At 53.0% G+C, this 18,134-nt stretch overlaps 1 protein-coding gene across 5 annotated transcripts in view; it reads right to left on the bottom strand.

The window, feature by feature from the left end:
* The window catches only part of LOC144175988 (uncharacterized), a 127,816-nt gene that overhangs the window by 53,237 nt on the left and 56,445 nt on the right, over nucleotides 1–18,134 (bottom strand). For all 5 annotated transcript variants that reach the window (XR_013323742.1, XM_077705066.1, XM_077705063.1 and 2 more), the window contains 8 exons: nucleotides 13,772–13,900; nucleotides 11,823–11,909; nucleotides 10,653–10,907; nucleotides 9,810–9,856; nucleotides 6,913–7,078; nucleotides 5,289–5,468; nucleotides 4,221–4,367; nucleotides 2,076–2,308 (listed from right to left, as the gene is read on the bottom strand). Coding sequence is in view for 4 of the 5 variants with exons in the window: in XM_077705066.1 (XP_077561192.1) it covers nucleotides 2,076–2,308; nucleotides 4,221–4,367; nucleotides 5,289–5,468; nucleotides 6,913–7,078; nucleotides 9,810–9,856; nucleotides 10,653–10,907; nucleotides 11,823–11,909; nucleotides 13,772–13,900 (1,244 nt within the window). In the remaining variant the exon portion in view is untranslated. The remainder of the gene's footprint in view (nucleotides 1–2,075; nucleotides 2,309–4,220; nucleotides 4,368–5,288; nucleotides 5,469–6,912; nucleotides 7,079–9,809; nucleotides 9,857–10,652; nucleotides 10,908–11,822; nucleotides 11,910–13,771; nucleotides 13,901–18,134) is intronic.

The raw sequence follows: 18,134 nt of genomic DNA, 5'->3' as shown, positions 1-18,134 counted from the left end.
AACGTTCTTCTCTTCCTCCCAAAAGTCTTCATCGCTTTTGCTAAATGCACCATTGCAAAACGCACGCAGCGTGAAAGTGACCGTGCTTCTCAGTGAACCGCGTGCAGGCAATTCAGGCAAACAATGTGCTTGTGCTGCCCCCTAGCGCAAAAAGAAGTGAACTTCAACAAAGAAAATTCATCTATCTCTCAAGAGAACACGGAACATGTATACAAAGAATGCACGCACTTCCCTGAATCCCTGAAGAGATGGTGCATCATGTATACAAAGAATGTGTGCGCATTGCAGTGACAAACACACAAAAATTAACCCCGAGCACCCTTGTCGGGCTGCGCCTGACAGCGGATCGCCATGGCTGTGGTGCGCTGTCGAGCAGGGCCCAAAAACAGACCCCGAAGGCTTAATAAAGTACACCGGTTCGGAAACTCCCCATACACTCCATTTATCACAAATCTGGTCCCTGCGGTGGGCTTCCCTGATGTGGGGGCACATAGGGGCAAGGATGGAGCAAGTTGAATAGCCTGCCATCTGTCCGCAGAGAGTTGAAGTACCGTATATACATGATTGTAAGTCGACTCGAATGTAGGTCGACCCCCTAAATTGCATCTCTCAAAAAAAAAAAAAAAGCCAGCGCCGCTTAGAAAATTGTATCACAAAGCGTGGCATCCGCGATTTGTTGTCGGCGGCTCTGGCCGGTAGCAGATCGCGGAGACCACGCACAAAAAGAAGCTCTTGTGTCAACCCACACAGCGGCTCTACCCTCAATGATCGATGCTCCCGCAAGAGCCGTGCACTCGCGGTAGAGGTTAAGAAAGAAAATCTTTTGTATAAGCACCCGGAACAACCATGCGCTGTGGGTTGAGCAGGAAGAACACATTCGCTGCGAGATGACTACCATCGCAGCAACCGGCAGCGGCCACTGCCGCGCGATACCAAAACAAACAACATGGCAGCTGACGGAAGCGGCCACGCACGATTTACTTTTGAGCAACTAACCTCCCACCATCGCGTTCGGAAGTGTACTGACCAATGTGATATGATACGGGCTACGTTAGCGCAGCGCATTAAATCAAGGAATTCGCTAATACTATTTTGTTTATTAGAGACGAATAAAACGCTTCTTGACACATTTTTGCATGCGATTCATGCGCGTCGGCATTGCGCGGGCGATTTTTTCACGCCTGCGGCGACGATTCCGCGCGCGCGGCACCTTCTACTGCTTTTAAGAGTTTTTAAGTTTTACCTCGGTAAAACGCGCGCCGAGCGCACCAGCGGGAGGAGCCTGACGACGTGCGCTCTTCATGGTGGAAGTTTGATAGCACTCTGGACAGTCGGCTGGTGCGCTGGAGATGTTTAGGCTTACCGCGGTGACGGATATTTAATTGGTGCTTTCCCTAGCGGCGCGGATATTGCTTTATAGTGTCGTTTTCAACCACATTATCAGCTTCTTTCCTGCACAAACGTCTTCGTTTGTACCTTCAGTGATATTTTATAGAGCGGTTAGAAGCGGTCGCTGGAGCTGCGCGCACGGCTGGTGCCGCCATGTTGCCGCCGCCGATCGCGTAGCGCGCAGCATGCGGGTGGTTCTCGCGGCAGCGTCAGTGCGGCGCATTTTCGCGAGCAGAAAACGCCCCACGCAGTTCACAGTTTAGGCCATAATTATGGGAACGAGGGTGCAAAGCTGTCCCCACCTCGTAGCACCCCGATTTCTCGTTTCTCTTGCCGTTACTAGCGGTAGACGACTTCTATTCTAAGTCGACCCCCCAAGATTGGATTGTGAAATTTGAAAAAAAGGGTCGACCTACAATCGTGTAAATACGGTAGCCGTTGCGACTACTGCCGCAAGTCTTAAGAAAAAAAAAATCAAACATAGAAGTGTGAGTAAACATGCCTAATTTAATGGTTGTTAATTTGAAAAGCAAGCTTTACTCTGTTAGGCTGCGTTACTGAGTACATTGATTTTGTCTCCCAGGTGTGAAACACCACTGCACTTGCCCCTCCCTCAATGAACCGCAGCCCAGATTCTGAGACGGAGCTTTGTTCTTGCGGCGGCCACCCACAGTGGGGGCACTCACAGGTGCTGCATGTGCTGGATGAGGCGGGTGACCACGGGCTTGCGGGTGCTGGCCAGCAGGGCGGGCAGCCGCTGCGTGCAGCACGCCTGCGAGGCCGACTGCCGCTGGCGCGAGGGCACTGGCGAAGAGGCCGGCCGGGCCCTGCGCCCCCCCCTGCTCCGCTTGGAGGCGGAGGGGGAGGAGGGGGGCGGAGGTGCCTGCTCCTCCGCAACCGGGTCACCCTCGGGTCGGTCCTGCGAGGGAGAGCGGGCACACCACTGACCAATGCCCGATGGTTGGACGGCACGCCGCCTGGTCAGGCAGCGTAGCACAAAAGGCGAAACACCGTTCACTGACCAAGTCAGAAGCAAAAACGATGTTTTGGGAGCACGACGGCTCCCGTGTTCACCAATGAAAAAAAAAAAAACTCTTCCATTGATGAACATAGTAAAAGTAAAAAATGTAGGGATGGGCGAATATAGATTTCGAGGTTCAAAGCGAATTCGAAGCGAACAGTGATTTGGTCGAATAATTTCGAATCGAATAGTTCGAATAGTACACATTGCAAATCACAAAGACAAATGAGCAACTTGTGACCTGACTAATGTGCATTTTTTTCTAATAATTAGAACTCACGTAGGCACAGCATTGTGTAAAACTATTACCAGTAGAACATTTATTGCAAAATCTAAAACACAGCTTTCCTTTGCTGTATTCACAAGTTTTCATGAAGAAATGACTGCTGCGCCACATGCTCTAGGTGCAGCAGTTTCCGCCGGCTGCTCATTCACAAGTTTAAGCGCCGCCTAGAAGCTCCGCTAAAAAAAGAAGTATTGTAGCCACTAGTATCCTCGGCCGTAGCCAAGCAAAGCGCAAGTGGCTGGCCGCCATTTTGAATAGGCTCGCTTAGTGCGGCGTACTGCCGCGCTGTGCGAGCCTATTCAAAATGGCGGCATGCCTATTCAAAATGGCGGCCTGTACAAGTCTGCTGGCTTGGTGCCGCTATGTTCGGAGCGGTGCCGTTTCAGTGCCGCCTTTTTTTTTTTTACTTAAGTGTGCTGGCGACCGAGAGCTTCGTGGAACCTCTAGGCAAGGCAGCAACTCGGCAGTGCCGGCACTGATAATAGAAATGTCCGCGTCGGTGGGTCTTGAGCCAAGCCTGGGGTAACTCTCGGAAAGCTTAACCGAAAAGCTTGGCTTTTAGCTGCCTATTCGGGAGCATCGAATAATTCGAAAATATCGAATACCCGCATTCGGATCGAAGCGAATAACGAATAGAGAGCTATTCGATCGAATATTCGACAATACCGAATATTCGCCCATCCCTAAAAAAATGCTAAAAATTACGCTGCTACGACTCGCTTCTTCACCAGTGAAAAGGTTTTTTGTTGTGAACAAGGGAGATGTAGCGCTCCCAAAATGTCAACTTTTAAGTGCAGATCACCTTAGGTGCTCGCCTTGTCGTCCTAGCTCACTCGCTCGACGCAAGAATATAGAGCTTCGAAAGCCACCCCAGAGGCTTCGAAAGCCACACGGTTTATATAGACATAAGCGTTCGAAACTCATGAACAACTGGCGCTTGTCATACATCTCCCCGTTGTTTAGTGCAAAGAAAACTATAGGTACATATGAGGGAAAAATATACGTAATTAACCGACAGCACCAGCTTGGTTAGTTTTTATGGTAGTAAACACAAAATGTGGCAGTGCAACGCCGGAACGTGCAGGGTTTTCTAGAAAAGCACCAAGAGAACAGAACTCCCGCTGGCGCAGTTTCAGGCAGGGGGCGCGTGAGCACTGCTAAGGGGGGAAGTTTGAATTGCATGGAGTGGTAGCAATAAGCGGATAACGGCGGTACAGCCCATTACGGCGAATCACTGCTCTGCACTTCGGACAGCTTTCACATTGAGTGGAATGGCTTTAATTTTTACCTTTGACTTTGTTCAGTGACCTGCACTTCACCTTTTGTGTTACGCTTGGCTCAGTCCCCGCAGCCACGGCGGTGCCACCTGCCCTGTACACAGCCACGCACGATAACACGCCACCCTCCTGGCAGCCATACCATGACAAATCCACCAAGCAAGAGGGCAAACATGGTAACGCTGAACACCACCAGCACCACTGGTAAAGCAGATGCATTCTGGGACACAGAGAGCGAGGGTGTTACCGGGTAGCAGCGCCGGAGGTGCTGCAGCAGAGAGCGGGGCCTCTGGAAAGCCGCGCTGCACTTGAGGCAGCGGTACAGCTGGTGGACCATGCACCGGGGGTAGTGGTACTTGAGCCCCGTGCGGGTCGTGAACTGCTTCATGCAGCCCTGCACACGGGAAGGGAGGAGGGGGCCGTCAGGGTCGCTGTTGCCTGCCCAGCCCAGCCCAACACTGCTCCCTCCAAAGGAAGTTTTGTGGGCAAATAAAACACCCAGCTGCTCTTGCAGTCAGAAGTGAACTAGGTGAGCACAGCCAACTACAGTTTTTTTGAAAGGAAAAAGGGTTTCTAAACACGTTTTTCAGAAAGAACATATGCAGTACTAGGGTGCACGCCGGCCTTTTAAATAAAAGTCGCCATTCTAAGGTGACACTGAGAGCAATGCACACGAGAGATATTCGAAGCACTAGTCATACACCAAAAAGGAAAGATTGCATCAGCAGTCCTACAATGGAATTTAATGAACAAGGAGATCAGGTATCTCACTTCACAATCACTAGTACGGTAAATCCACTTTTTGCTATATGTTCTTTCTGAAAAACGTGTTTAAAAACCCCCTTTCTTTTCATTCGTTGGCAGTTAGCGCTGCATGTGTCTAGTCTCCCCTTTTGTCCTGTCTTCAGCGCTGTTTTCTCTTTAAGCATTGTGTACCAACTGGCCCTCTGTTACACGAGCCCTAGCACCGGAGAAAAAGCTCCAAATGACACGCACACGCAGGGGGGGGGGGGGGGGGGGGGGGGGGAACATAACTGCTGAAGATGTTCCCCTGAAGGGGGAGGGCCATAACTGCTGAAAATGGTGACAGGAAGAGGTTTCATTTTTATTCCCAAGCAACCACCACGTGCAAGCAACTTAGGTGCACACACACATGGAATGAACATGCGCAATGAGTGGAGCGTGTGACTTCACACTGGCTCTGCACATCGATTTCGTTTTGTGTCCGTGCCCTGTACTTGGAGCACGTGCGGGCACCAACTGGCCCGGCACGGAGCCTCACTGAAGCGCAAAAAGGACAGGAAGGAGCCCTCACCTTGTTGGGGCAGGGGATGGAGGTGGCGCGCAGGAGGGCCTCGTTCCAGGAGTCCACGAGCAGGCCGTCCACCACGACATCCTGCCTGGGGCCCTCAAACCTGCCCTGCCACGCTCGCTCCAGGACCACCTTCGAGCTGACGCGCCTCACCTCCTCCCCTCCTCTTCCTGCTTCCTCCTCCTGCGTGTTTCGAGGAGGAGGAAGGCTCCACTCCCGAGGGGGTCCACGCCACGGGCACTGTCCCCATGCTGTGTGTGCTACAGTCATGTGATGCTCCAATGCGCAGCGGCTATGCCGTGCGTACCACAGCGTTTGACGCGTCGACCGTTTCTTTCCCAAGGCTGCCGAGCCCACAGTCAAAACACAGCAATAAGTAAGCGTGTAAACATCGCAAATCCGACTAAAAGTTCACTTCGCGAACCACTACTGCAAGCATGCACATCGCATGTCACTTTTCGGGGTCTCGCGACGGTAGGGTCACGCGCACCACGAAGCGTTCGATGACTTCTGCCTTTTGAGCCGCATATCATTTCGTAATCTGGCTTATGATCTCAGGCATTCCCATTGCGATAACATCCGTGTTGAATACCACAGACTGAACAAGAACTTGAACGAGCAAAGCAGCGAAAATGAACTCAAAGCAAGCAGTACGGAGTTCACGCGGCCGCGATATCGGATACAACAATTGAATCCGGTGACCACGTGCACCAAAAATGCTAGCTGCTGCCGGTTTACCGTGCCGACTGTGCCAACGGCATGCGCCTATGAGGGCACCCCTCAGAAAACACATCGACTACACCACTTACGAGGAAGCAAACAACGTTACTAGGATAAATTCACTCTCACAGCAATCCTGCTTCCGAACCCCTTCCTTGGCGCCACCGCTTCGGCCTCATCCCCGTGCGTTCACGTGTTGTGTTCACTTGAATTTCACTGGGTGTCTCTTCAACTACCTTCGTTTTTTCGCAGAAGGGACGTCAGGGCCCATGTTTGGGAAACCCCTGAGTCAATCGTTGCGCAGATACGTGCTGCGGATGGTGGCGACAGTGACCACTCTGACGACGCGGTTGCGCAGCCTACTCGGCTAGCGTCTTCGCAGGAGAGCCAACGCATGACACAGTCCCTCGGGGGTCTTCGTTTCCGCCAAGGACCCTTCGCTCAGCTAGGGGAAGCACTTGAAAAGATTTTGACTTGAACAAAGCTGACCGACTGGCTTTTTTTTTTTCCGCTAATAAAGAGTAGTACGACCTTGCTTGCAAGAGAATAAAATGTTTTCAGCCCTGTTTAGCCTCTTTTTTTTTTTCCCCGCTTATAAAATTTACCGGTTATAACGATAAGATTTCTTTGGCACTCGGACATTGTTATAAATGGACTAGACTGTAGCCTGTGCGGCATACACGAGAAAGAAGGGGATACACACACTTTGTTTGAAACACAGAAACACGGCCGGGTGCCGCCGGAAGGTAAAAACAAAGCACAAAAGTAAACAAACAGAATGCATGGTTCGCAGCAATACGAAAGCTCCCTGAACATCCCCGGTTGCCCCCGACCCCTGACCCCTGCCGCAGGAGGTGCGTGCGTGCCTCCCTGGCAGCGAAGAAGCAGCACTGCCGCTTGCCCTCACCTGTGCGAGCTCCTTCTCTTCCTCCCCTTCCTCCTCCTCCTCCTCTTGGCCCCTCTCCTCCTCCTCCCCGTGGGAGGGGTCAAAGTCCGAGTCGTCCTGGCACGCCTCTGTCGGCCCCTCGGCCGCTGCAGCAGCCGAGTCCAGCTGGCGGAAGGAGGCCAGCGCCCTGCACGGCCACCACTCTCAGGCCCCACCCACACACGGGCAACAACGTCAGGGCACCCAGCAACATGCCCAGCCACACGCCCCGCTCCAGACGCTACCCCTACTCTTGACCACGGGAATGCAATGGCAAGTGTCACCCGCTCATCACATCAGTGGGGACGATCACTGATTACCACCTCTCATACCAGGTTTTCGATTGTGGAGTTTAACGCCCCGGGCTATGAAGCGCACCGTAGTGCAGGGCTTCCCTGAATCAATTTCCACCACAGGGAATCTTTAGTGTGTGCTGAAACCCCCAACACACAGGCGTTTTGTTTTCACTTTTTGCCTCCATTAGAAAAGCAACCGCCTGGGCTCGGCAGCACAACGCCTTAGCCATTGAGCCACTGCGGCGAGTTCTAAAGGCGTGTACGCCACATGGCTTCAGTGAAGAGATCAAATCAGCCACCATCATTCCACCCATAAATGAAAGCCTTCTGTTGCTTTTTTTTTTCTGCTACTTCTAAGCCTCTCGCTTTTCTTGGACACATGCAGGCAATCTTTGAGAGGGAGCAAAACAAACGCATGCAGGAATTACGGCGAAAGGTGGGCACAGAGTCACTCGGAATTGTCCACGATGAAATGCGACAAAAGAAGTTCACACGTCATCTGTGTGTTTTTGCATCACTCTGCCTGCCTGCTGCCCTGTGGCCGGTATGGTACAGCTTGCGAGAGTACGTGCTACGTGCATCACACACATCTTGTAACATCAAACTCTGCAGGGAAAACGGGGAAACCACAATTTGGCAGTTGCCCGGACCAGTGCACATTGCAATGTTTTTTTTTTAATTTCATTTAAAACATGAACTGTGTTCTTTTCCCACCAGCCCCAGTGGGCGTGCCCGTCTCCAGGGGTGTTCTTTCTGCCTTGATGGCCCTGGTGCAAGTGCAGCACGCACAACAAGGCAGCCATTCGGAGTAACCTCATTTGCCTTGGCACAGTTTGGCCCCGTTGGTGCAGCATTTCCGCACCTGCAAGGCATGCTTCCAAGCTTTCTTTGCCCAACGCAGCTTTAGTGAATAATAGGCCTCAAACAGTGTTGCACTACTCGCTGGGACGTCATTATGTTACACGGTGTGGGCTTGAAAAAACACATTTACTGGAACGCGGCCACTTTTGGGCATAACAGGACCCAGTGACCACAAAGCTCAACACAACTGAACCATCTTCGCAGCCGCCAGGTGGTGCGGCCACACATTACAGTTTGTTGCTCCGATTCCAGACACAGCGGCAACAGCCCCAGTGCACAACAGTGGAGACCGCACCCCAAACAAGCTACTTCCCTCAAGAGCCCCTGCCAGCCCTCTTTGTGCTGAATGAGGAAGTTCAGCCGCCACCCACATTTGCTATAAACCACCTAGGCTTGTGCGAATAGTAATATTTTAGTTCGAAGCGAATAGACCTTGGGGTCGAATACTTTCGAAGCGAATTCGAATAGCTTTCAGGTGTTACTGAGCTTCCGGGCCTGGCGGGACCTTCATAAAAAAGTTCTATACAGTGGAATCTCGATGATACATTTTTGGGTGATACGAATTTCGCAATAATACGAATTTCTGAGAAGTCCCGGCGAGATTGGATTGTCTGCAATGGGAAAAATTTCGGCTCTTACGAACGGCCCAGCAGATGATACAACCGAGCTGGCGAGGCGCCTGACTGCCGAGCGAGCAAGCGACGGCAACGTCCAGGCTCTCTCTCCCCTCTTTGTCGCTCTTTCTCCAGGAACGGCCAGAATGTTGTTTTCTGCTCGCAAAACCACCCGCACGCTGCGCACGGCGCGGCCGGCGGTGGCCGCGAAGTGGTGTCAGGAGCTCGAGCGACCGCTTCTAAGTGCTCTCTAAAATGCCGCTCAAGGCACGCACGAAGTTGCTTGTGCGGTAAAGGAGCTTGTAATGTGGGTGAAAACAATACTATAGAACATCATCCGCGGTGCTAGTAAAAGCGACCATGCAATATCTGCCAGGGTGGTAAGCCTAAACATCTCTGGCAGAGCCAGCCGGCTATCTCGAGCGCTTCGAAACTGCCGCCATGAGGTGCGCGCCTCCCCATTGGCACAAGTCGTCAAGCTCCTCCCACTGCCGTGCGCATGGAGGAAAGAAAGCTCCGCGTGCGATGTCCGCCATTTTCTGAGCAAGGGAGAAGCTGCCGCGCGCGTCAAAAAATCGCACGCGCAACGCCGACGCGCCCGAATCGCAGGCAAAAACGCGCCATGCGGTTCAGGCTATGACAACGTTCTGAATGTTCTGAATGTGGTTTAGCTTGTCTTGGCTCCACATGTAGTCATAATGTAGGCCTGATGTCAATGGCACTGCGGCTTGCCTAACGAAACCGAAACTTGAACACAGTTTTGATATTCGTTCACCCCGAATACTTCAAAATATCGGAAATTTTAAATTCGAGTCGAAGCGAATTCGAATACTGTAACATTCGTTCGAATATTCGAAGCCCCCGAATATTCGGACAAGCCTACCACATGCAGCTTATATCACACACACAGCCAGCTACTGCATCCCTCATGCAAAACCTTCTGGCAAAGGACTCCCTTGCCATTCCCCACAACACTGTTCTAAGGAGTATTGCCAAAACTGACTCCTCTGTTCACCGACCGAAAGAGGAAGCACACCTTGGTACGAAAAAGTGTGCCGAAAAAGCACGCACACGAAACCAAGAGAATGCCTCAGTGGGGGCCACTCACCTGAGTGCCGAGGAACGCCTGCCCCGTTCCCTGCCCCCCGCAGAGGCCTGGGAGCAGAGGAGAGAAAGAGAAACCACAACTTGAAACGGCCGGCTTTGAGCATGGTGTCGTCTGTTATAAATGCGGCCTGGTGCCATGTGCAGCTTCTGAACTTCTACACCAGCCACAGCTGGTGCTGACAGCGAGTGACCAGTGTGGGTCCCGGCTGGTAAACTCAAGTGCAACTTGCAGGAGGCATTGTTTCACCGCTTCACGTGCACGTGTGATATTTGGCTCAGGTATTTCTGGTAGTGGAAGCTAAGCGTAGCGCAAGTTTACTTGCACTGCTCGAAGAGCGTTGCGGGTCCCTTTAAAACTGGCCGGTGACAACAACGCCATCATCAATGGCAACGTAGACACCTAGCTGAACTTCGGAGGGGAGCAGATCAACGAATGCTCCAGCGTCGTCCTAATGTTCTGGCACTGTAGACATTGGCTGTTTACTGGCCGCGATGTACACTTCATTGGCAAGGGGGAAGGAGCGAGTGGGCGCCAGATGGCGCGTTGCAATTTAAGTTTCGAGAAGGCCTTGGTCCGAATTAAGCGCTGCCTCTGTAAATTTGCGCCGAAACAACGAAAGACCGTGGCCATAAGGCAATGTACATTTCCAAAGGGAGGGAGTAAAAATGCTGAAGCATCTGAATTAATGGGGGCCAAATTAACGAGCTTTTACTGTACTAGGACTTGAGTGCGGCTTGTACATTGTGAAGAAACAAACCACAGGTCAGCTGTTAAGTGCAATATTGAGGGATGCACCGTAAAAGCATGCGACGGGGCAGAACCGGGTGAAAAGAAGTCCCGTACCCGCCCGGAGGCAGAGGTGCCGTTGCTCTGTCGGGGCCGCCGGAACAGCTCTTCGTCCTCGTCCTCACTGTCGGACTCGAAGAGCTGCTGGAAGGGCCCGCAGCTTTTGAGGTGCGTGTAGTAGGACATGTAGGAAGCGAAGGAGACCCCGCACTTCGGCTCGGGGCAGGCAAAGCGCGAAACCTGGAAGCTGGCCAGCCGCAGGGCCGACCGCATCTCCTCCAGCGTCAGCGGCTCCTCGTCGTTCACCCGCGCCTGCGACCAGGAAGGAAGGGAGGGCCCTTTGCATGCGCACCAGAGGGACTGCCACAGTGGCTACTCAGTGTACACCGGTGTACACCAGTGTACACTGGTGGACAAAGCCCTGTCTGCGATGGGGGCACACGGGGGCAAACACCTGTTGGCAGAGAACTGAAGCAGTACAACGGCTGCTCACGAGGCGATGGAGAGACTTGCGACTCACGAGTTGTTGCAAATGGACAAGACATAAATGTTCTGGTTATCTTGCCCAGCAGCCCCTGGAGGGCTTTGGATGCCCTTATAGTGCAAGCCTGCCACCACTCTTTGATTGTCCCGATTTGATAGTGTTCCAGGCAGAGGGTTGGTGGCAAACACACCCAGGAAAAGAACCACACACCTTATGCATTCGGCGTGCTACGACCGGCCGTTAGGCCATCAGAAACCCCCAACTTAGCATGCAAGTGTCCCAGCTTGCAGATGAGGGCTGTCCACAGAGGAGGAGACAGTGTCGCGAAAAGCCAGAACTATTTTTTGAGGGGGGGGGTATGGATTTTGGGAAGGGGGTAGTTGTGCTGAAAGCAACAGTAAGTATTGTTTACGTGCTGCCTGGAAAAGATTTCGGGAGGGGTTCGAACCCCCCAAACCCCCCCTGGTGGAAAGCGATGGAGAAAAAGAGCCACACAGACAGGAGTACAGGAGTGAGAAAGAGAGCACGCTCCCCTTCTCCTGTTGTCTGCTCAAACTGCCCCCAAGGACGCACACCTTCAATTAGAAACGGCAACATTTCAACTAGAATTGCTCCGATACCTCAGTGCAAAGAGCACTGTGCCGACATTCTGCCATTCTGTGCCGACATTCCGTGTGACATTCTGTGCCACCATCTACGCAGTGGCCATGAAGACCCAGCCATGCAAGCTCTCTCGCACTCACCAGGTTGTAGTGCGCTTCCAGGATGTGCTTGGCGATGGCATCCTTGCAGGTGAACGACTCCCGGCATGTCGAGCACACCAGTGGCGTCTGCAACGCGGCACAAGGGTGTGAACAAACCAGTTCCTAGTCGCCTGACACAAGTTCATAGCGCGCAACCAGAAGGATGAGAAGCAAGAACGGAACAATGCACGTGGGAGACAGCCAGCCAGGCGACAAGAACAGTGCGTTAGTGCGCCTTCCGGGGCCCCTATTGAATAAAGAAATAAAACTGTCGCATCATTTTCCCTGTCATTCTTGGTTGTCAAGTGCCGTGTGCTGGTCTGTTACGCATCCTGTTTCTTGGTTCATTTTTCGTCTCTTTTCTCATCAACCTTGACCCATATAGAAGCTCAATGCGTTTGTGCAATTAAAGCGGTTGAAAGTCGGCATTCATGTTGTTCCATTCTTCCATTTCGTCAGTGTTGTTCTGCGCTGTGAACCTCGGTTATGTATAACCAACACCAAGCCCAACTGGTTCTCAGTCGAATGCCGCCGTCCTCGACATCCAACCTGCATGCTCGCTGGCCACTTTCCTTGCAACACTACACGCACGTATCAGCACAGTGAGACAGCCCATATCTGCAAATTTTACGCAGCCCGATTCTACCGGCACTTTCTTTTCAGGGGCACAAAAGTGTGGCAACGTTTTGTGCATTCCAAGTGCCCACTTTACGTAGATGAAGCATGTTTAGTTTCGTTAGCATTCAAAAGAATGCATGGCATAGCCACAGGAGCCCAGGTGATACCACTGGTGGTGCAACGTGATCCGAAGCCCTTCTTTTTTACAAGCTGCCTCATTCACTGGTGATGTAAAAAAAGAGACAATTCTCCCGTTCTCCCAGTAGAGACAATTCTTGTCCCCAAAATTGTGCACGTAATCAGGACGGTTATCATGCGACTTCCAAATGGGACGGGCAGAGGAAAATACGCCCGACTTCCTGATCAACAGCCATGATGTGCAAAACCATTTTCCAGGCAAGGGACAAGACACGCGTGTGCGTCCCATCCATCATCTGGAGAACTGCTGTGCACATAATGGTGGTTGATCGCCGAGCACCAATGAGCTTGAAACTGCAAGCTAGGGGAGTGAAGAGAGGGCATTTTGCTTCGAACGACTGATTCCTCCTCTCCTTCTCCCTTTTCCAGCCCTGCATTAGCTGCTCCGATAGATCAGCCGGCTGCCCCAGAAGCCACAGAATAACGGGCACTGGGAATACATCCAGTTCAATGAGAGGTGCACTCTTAGTCACGGAGACCCATGTTACGCTGAGTCATGTGCCGTGAGCGGTTATGCAGTAATTGGTCGGCACGGAAGTGGCAGCAGGTCCCCCCTGTGCTGACCAGGGTGGCATTCAGGTGCCACCCTGCCCGCATCCATCCATACAGCTGCTGCTGAAAAGGCAGATCAATTTTTATAAAAGTTTTTATAAGAGCCGATGTACCATGTGCCATATATATTCCCACCACCGCGTTTTTTCCTTGGAACTCGTTGCCACAGGTACTGCTCACCTCACACTGTCATACTGTTACGTCAGTTTGTATTTGATACGCGAATGAATGTGCTTTGAAGAGTCCGCTGCATTTCTTCCCTTTGCTTTGTACATGCGTTGCGAGCTTTTCTACAGTGTTTCTTATCTTTGCTCGTGCTGTACTGATCCTGCACCACTCCCCTTAACAATGCCCCCGGGGACGAGGGTATCTTCAATAATCAAACAAGTAGACAAGCAGCACCCATGCGGCCGGGCTCACAAAACACCCCCATCCCACATTACGCTATTCTCCTATACCCTGTTCTCCCTCTGTTCAAGCCAGCGTAAGCACATGCCACATGGGCTTAGATTTCCAACAACACAGCTCCGGGTCAACGGTTCTTGAGCCACACAATCTGTGCTCCCAAAACAGCCACCCACCCCTTCGGGGAAGTCCAGCCTGAGCCTGTACAGGGGTGTCCGCTTGGGCTTGCGTCCAGTGGGCGACGGCGTCGCCAGGGCCCGGCGGCCGGCGCGCTGCGGGTGGCCCTGGGGTTTCTTTTCTGCGTCCTGCACACAGCCACAACATTCCTCACGTGAAGGGGAGCCCACCAAGCTCCAGAACCCGCTCCCTGCTGCATGCGCCCCCCTCGCACCTTCTGGGCTAGTTGGAGGACTGGATTCACAATTCAGGGCGCAAGAACGTGGAGCGCAACAACGTAAACAGCACGAGCTTTCGCTGTCACCACACGATACTTGCGCCAAGCACACGACGACAACATTTGTGCCTTTGTGCCAATAGTCTGCTCTAGCTGGGTCCGTTATGAGCGGAGTGGACTCCATTTAAAATGCATGGGGACAAGACAAACCAGCAGAAATGGTCTGTTGTAACCGAAAGTCCGTTGTTGCCGGATCCGCTATAACGAGCGTAGACTGTAGTTGTAATTGGTGCCTAGATGTAATCTTAAAAGCGACCTGACCAGCCCGATCAGGGATAATCAAAGTACGATATGTGGCGGTAAACGTGCGCTGCGATGCGCGCGGGCCATATCGCCTTTCTTGCACAACATTTCCCGTGCACTTCTAATAATCATGCAAACAGGTTTGAGTTAGTAATATAGGAATAAAATATGCTCTCTGCGTTAAAATTTACCTTTCTGTCGCAGCATTTAACAGTGAATTTTTTTTTCAGGGAAATTATTGATACCGATGCATACATCTATGGCTTAGGGCATACTGGTTGTATTGCGAGAAATATTGGATGCCTGGAATGTCAGAAGTAGTAAAACAATGCTCTTTCATTGAAGTTGGAGTTACCGTATAATGCGGAATATAGGTCGAGATTTTTTACAGAAAAATTTGCCGAAAAGTCACCCCTCGACCTATATTGCAGTCACTGGCAGTTGTCATCTGGCGACCGGGTAGCCCATCGAGCCCATCCAAACACCAAAGGCACCATCGCCACCACCATCAATCGGAAGCGACGCCATCTTTGTTTTGTTGCTTCTCTCGCGGTCGGCGAATGTGTGCGTGCAATTTTCTTCTTGCTCAAAATGAGTTTAGGCACTTGATGCCAGTTTACAGCAGCGTTTAAAAGAAAAGTTGGGGGTTTTCCAAGCCCAATGACGTGACCGCCTTGCGCCAGTTCGGTATCGTCAAAAGAAGTGTTGCTAGCGGCATTAGCTGAAGGGGCAGCTCTCAGTATGCAACGCTCGGAAGGCCTCGTTTCTTGGGCGCTGCTCTGTGCGCCTGTGCTGCTGTACAAAGGGGCAAATTTTGTCCGCTAGCGTCGTGCGATGTCTCTACGAACAGATAGCCCAAGATGTTTGCTGACCGCCTGCACAGACTGACTGTCGCTCCGGTCTGCACACGAGTGTCCTATGCTTTGCGCTCGCTTCACAATGACATGGTCTTGCGAGTGTTTAAGAAGTGCTGCATAAGCAATTGCCTGGACTGCACCGAGGACGACCTCCTGTGTGGGTGACAGCGAGCCAGAAGCAGTCGTCCGACGATACTCCATACAGTTTTAAATGAGTAATCTGAGACGAAACACGTTATAGTCTCAATAAAACAATAGTTGGTACCTAATTATTTTTTTTTGCATTTTTCAGCTACAAGGTAAGGGGGTCGACCTATATTCCGCCTCGACCTATATTCCGCATTATACGGTATGCAGAATATTATACCAATCTTTAAAGTGGCTCATTTGCATCCTTGTGGTCTGCAAATTTTTGGCAATGAACACCTGCACATATGAGTACTAAGTTGCTGTGCCAGGCAAGATGATAAAACAAAAAAAGGCCAAAAATTTTCAAATTTATGTAAAAAAAAAAATGCTTCACTTGTTGCCGTGGTGACAACACTGCAAAGGAAGGTTGTCCAGTGTGATACAGCCAACCAGCTAACCTATTTTGCATTGAAAGCCCATTGAAACCCATCTCCCCCTCCGTTTGGTCTGCAAACTGGGGTATGTACTCTTCACGGAGGTGCTGAAAATGTTGTTCTCTGAAAAGAGAAAGGCTGTAAAAGGCACTCCAATTTCAAGGCAAGGCCTTCCAGAAGCCCCATGTTCGAAAAGACATGAAAGGCTACAACCGTGACGACTTTTGATAAGTGAAACCTATGTTGCAACTTCGGAAGCCGTTTTCTCAAAACAGTTTTTTTTTGCCACCTGTGTCGCTTGTTCCAGAGATTTATTCGTGACCGCTGGGTCTATCTTATTCCGTTTCTTGCAGTACAAGGTCGTGCACTCTTGGTTTTCCAGATTTGTTTTTTTGTGATTTTTTTATTCAAATAGCTGTTCACGGTTGTGGGATATATGAGGGGTTCCTCGGGGGCCTTGCCAGCTCTCTGGGGTAGGCCCCCCACGCTAGCTCCCGGCGTGTCAACCACGCGGGCTCCCATGGCTACGGCAGCCCAGCGAGGTTCGCCGATACGAGAACACAGTAGACAGTAGTGCCGAAGCACAGCCGTTTATTTGGGGAATCCCAAAGCATGCGAGCACAAGGCTCGACGGCGTTCACGCATCACGCCGTCCGGGTCGTGACCGCGAACGGGAGGCAGGCACTCACGGCGCGCGACAAACAAAGCTCCCACCTGAGATGCATGTAGCCACCACCGCCGCGTTCCGCTGATATCGCCCCAACCGGGTCTCCGACGAGACTCTCGTCTCCCGTGCGCGCACGCTCACGCCGCCCGCGCGCCTATCCTCGCACACATCGGTGGCGCCATCTCTCGGGGGACGCCGACAAACCAGCGGAGCGCCGGACCGGTTTCAGCGCACAAGCGTCTCTCCCGAAGCGCGCGCGGCTCGGGATCGCAGGTCGCGGTTCTCCACGATTCCCACACTCCTCCCCCCTAAAACTGGACGCCACTTGAGCTCGAGTGACGTCACGTTGCACCACACCCGTCACGACGTCTCAAGTCAGCAAAACAGCCACCGAACGCCACTCCCATGCTAGTCCACACCAAGGTTCGCCACACGATGCCGTCGTCGCGATGCTCGCCTCACAAACCCGCAAACACATTGCAATGGTTCGGAGTCTCTCGCGGTTGGGCAGCACAGCAGGTTGGCAGGCCCGGGGGTAGCCTGCAGCCGCAGCCGACGAACGCCGGGGTCGCGCCATGATGCGACCCCCACTCCCAGCTCGAGGCGGCAACAGGAACGGCCGCGCCCACTGCGGCTGCCCGAAGGCTCGCGCCGCTCGCGTAGGCGCCAGATCCCGCCGTCTCCTGGGTTCCGTGGCCGCTTCGGCCGCAGGTCCTCCTGAACGGTTGGCTGCCGCCCGGCAGGCCGGAGCAGCAACTGGCGGTAGCTCCGCGGGCCGCGCTCGGTCCCGCAGGTGGTTCAGCAGGCCATCCTCGCTGTCCGTGGCAGTGGTGACCGGCGTGGCTCCCGGTTGTATCCGTTTGCAGGTCTCGCTCTCACCGTCCAGTTTAAACGATTCCCAAACTTGACGTGGGGAGCAGCGGGACTCCGCAATCTCCTGTGACTGGCCGGAAACCTTATCGACGATCTCGCCAAATAGGGTAACAAAGATGCCCGAGGGGACTCCCCCTTGCACGTTCGCTTGCTCGCGGAATCGCGAGTCCGGCAACTGTGCTCCAGCAGCCACCCCCGCCTGGAGGCAGCTCGCCCGACTATTACGGGGGGTCAGCATCGAAACACCCGTCCGAGCTATTTCGGCCTGGTGCGTTGGTCGGCAAAGCAGCGTCAGCATCAAGCAGGCGGGCTCCTGCAACTCACTCGCAGCAATACAAGCTGCCGTAGAGCCAGCGCCAACCGCAATACCAGCGGCTTACGGGCGCAAATCACCGGTATAGGTCGCCTGAGAGTCCGTCTCTTACTAAGACTGGCGATCTCTCGCGACCAACGAGCCCGCTGCCGAGCCGCGCGAAGCTCTTACTGCCTAAACGCAATCTCGAGCGGAGACTTCACGGCATCGAGACGCACGCACTCCGGAAGCGCGGAGACAACGGTCCCATTGCTCCCGCTTCTCCCCGCAGCGAGAGGAGACTGATTCTTCAGCGATCCCCCTCGCTCTTTGTCAGGCGTCAAATCGGCAAACACTCCGCCTCGGACTCGAAGCGCAGTAGCGGCGGCGGGCTCATCGTGCGGCTTGCGAACTCCCAAACACCGCACCCTCGCTCGGTGGTGTCCGCCGCGCCTGCGGGAAACTTCAACCGGCGCCGCTGGCACGACTGCGCGGGGACGGCGCTACGAGGAAGGCGATCCGCCGCCATGTTGGAACAAGGCCTACGCACCTCCCGCCGTCTCGCAAGCGGGCCGCGACTGCGGTGCTCG

This window comes from Haemaphysalis longicornis, unplaced genomic scaffold (genome assembly GCF_048455015.1).
Source record: "Haemaphysalis longicornis isolate Haplotype H1 unplaced genomic scaffold, Haemaphysalis longicornis Haplotype H1 scaffold_3, whole genome shotgun sequence".
NCBI lineage: Eukaryota > Metazoa > Arthropoda > Arachnida > Ixodida > Ixodidae > Haemaphysalis > Haemaphysalis longicornis.
This window is presented reverse-complemented; position numbering and strand designations above follow the sequence as displayed.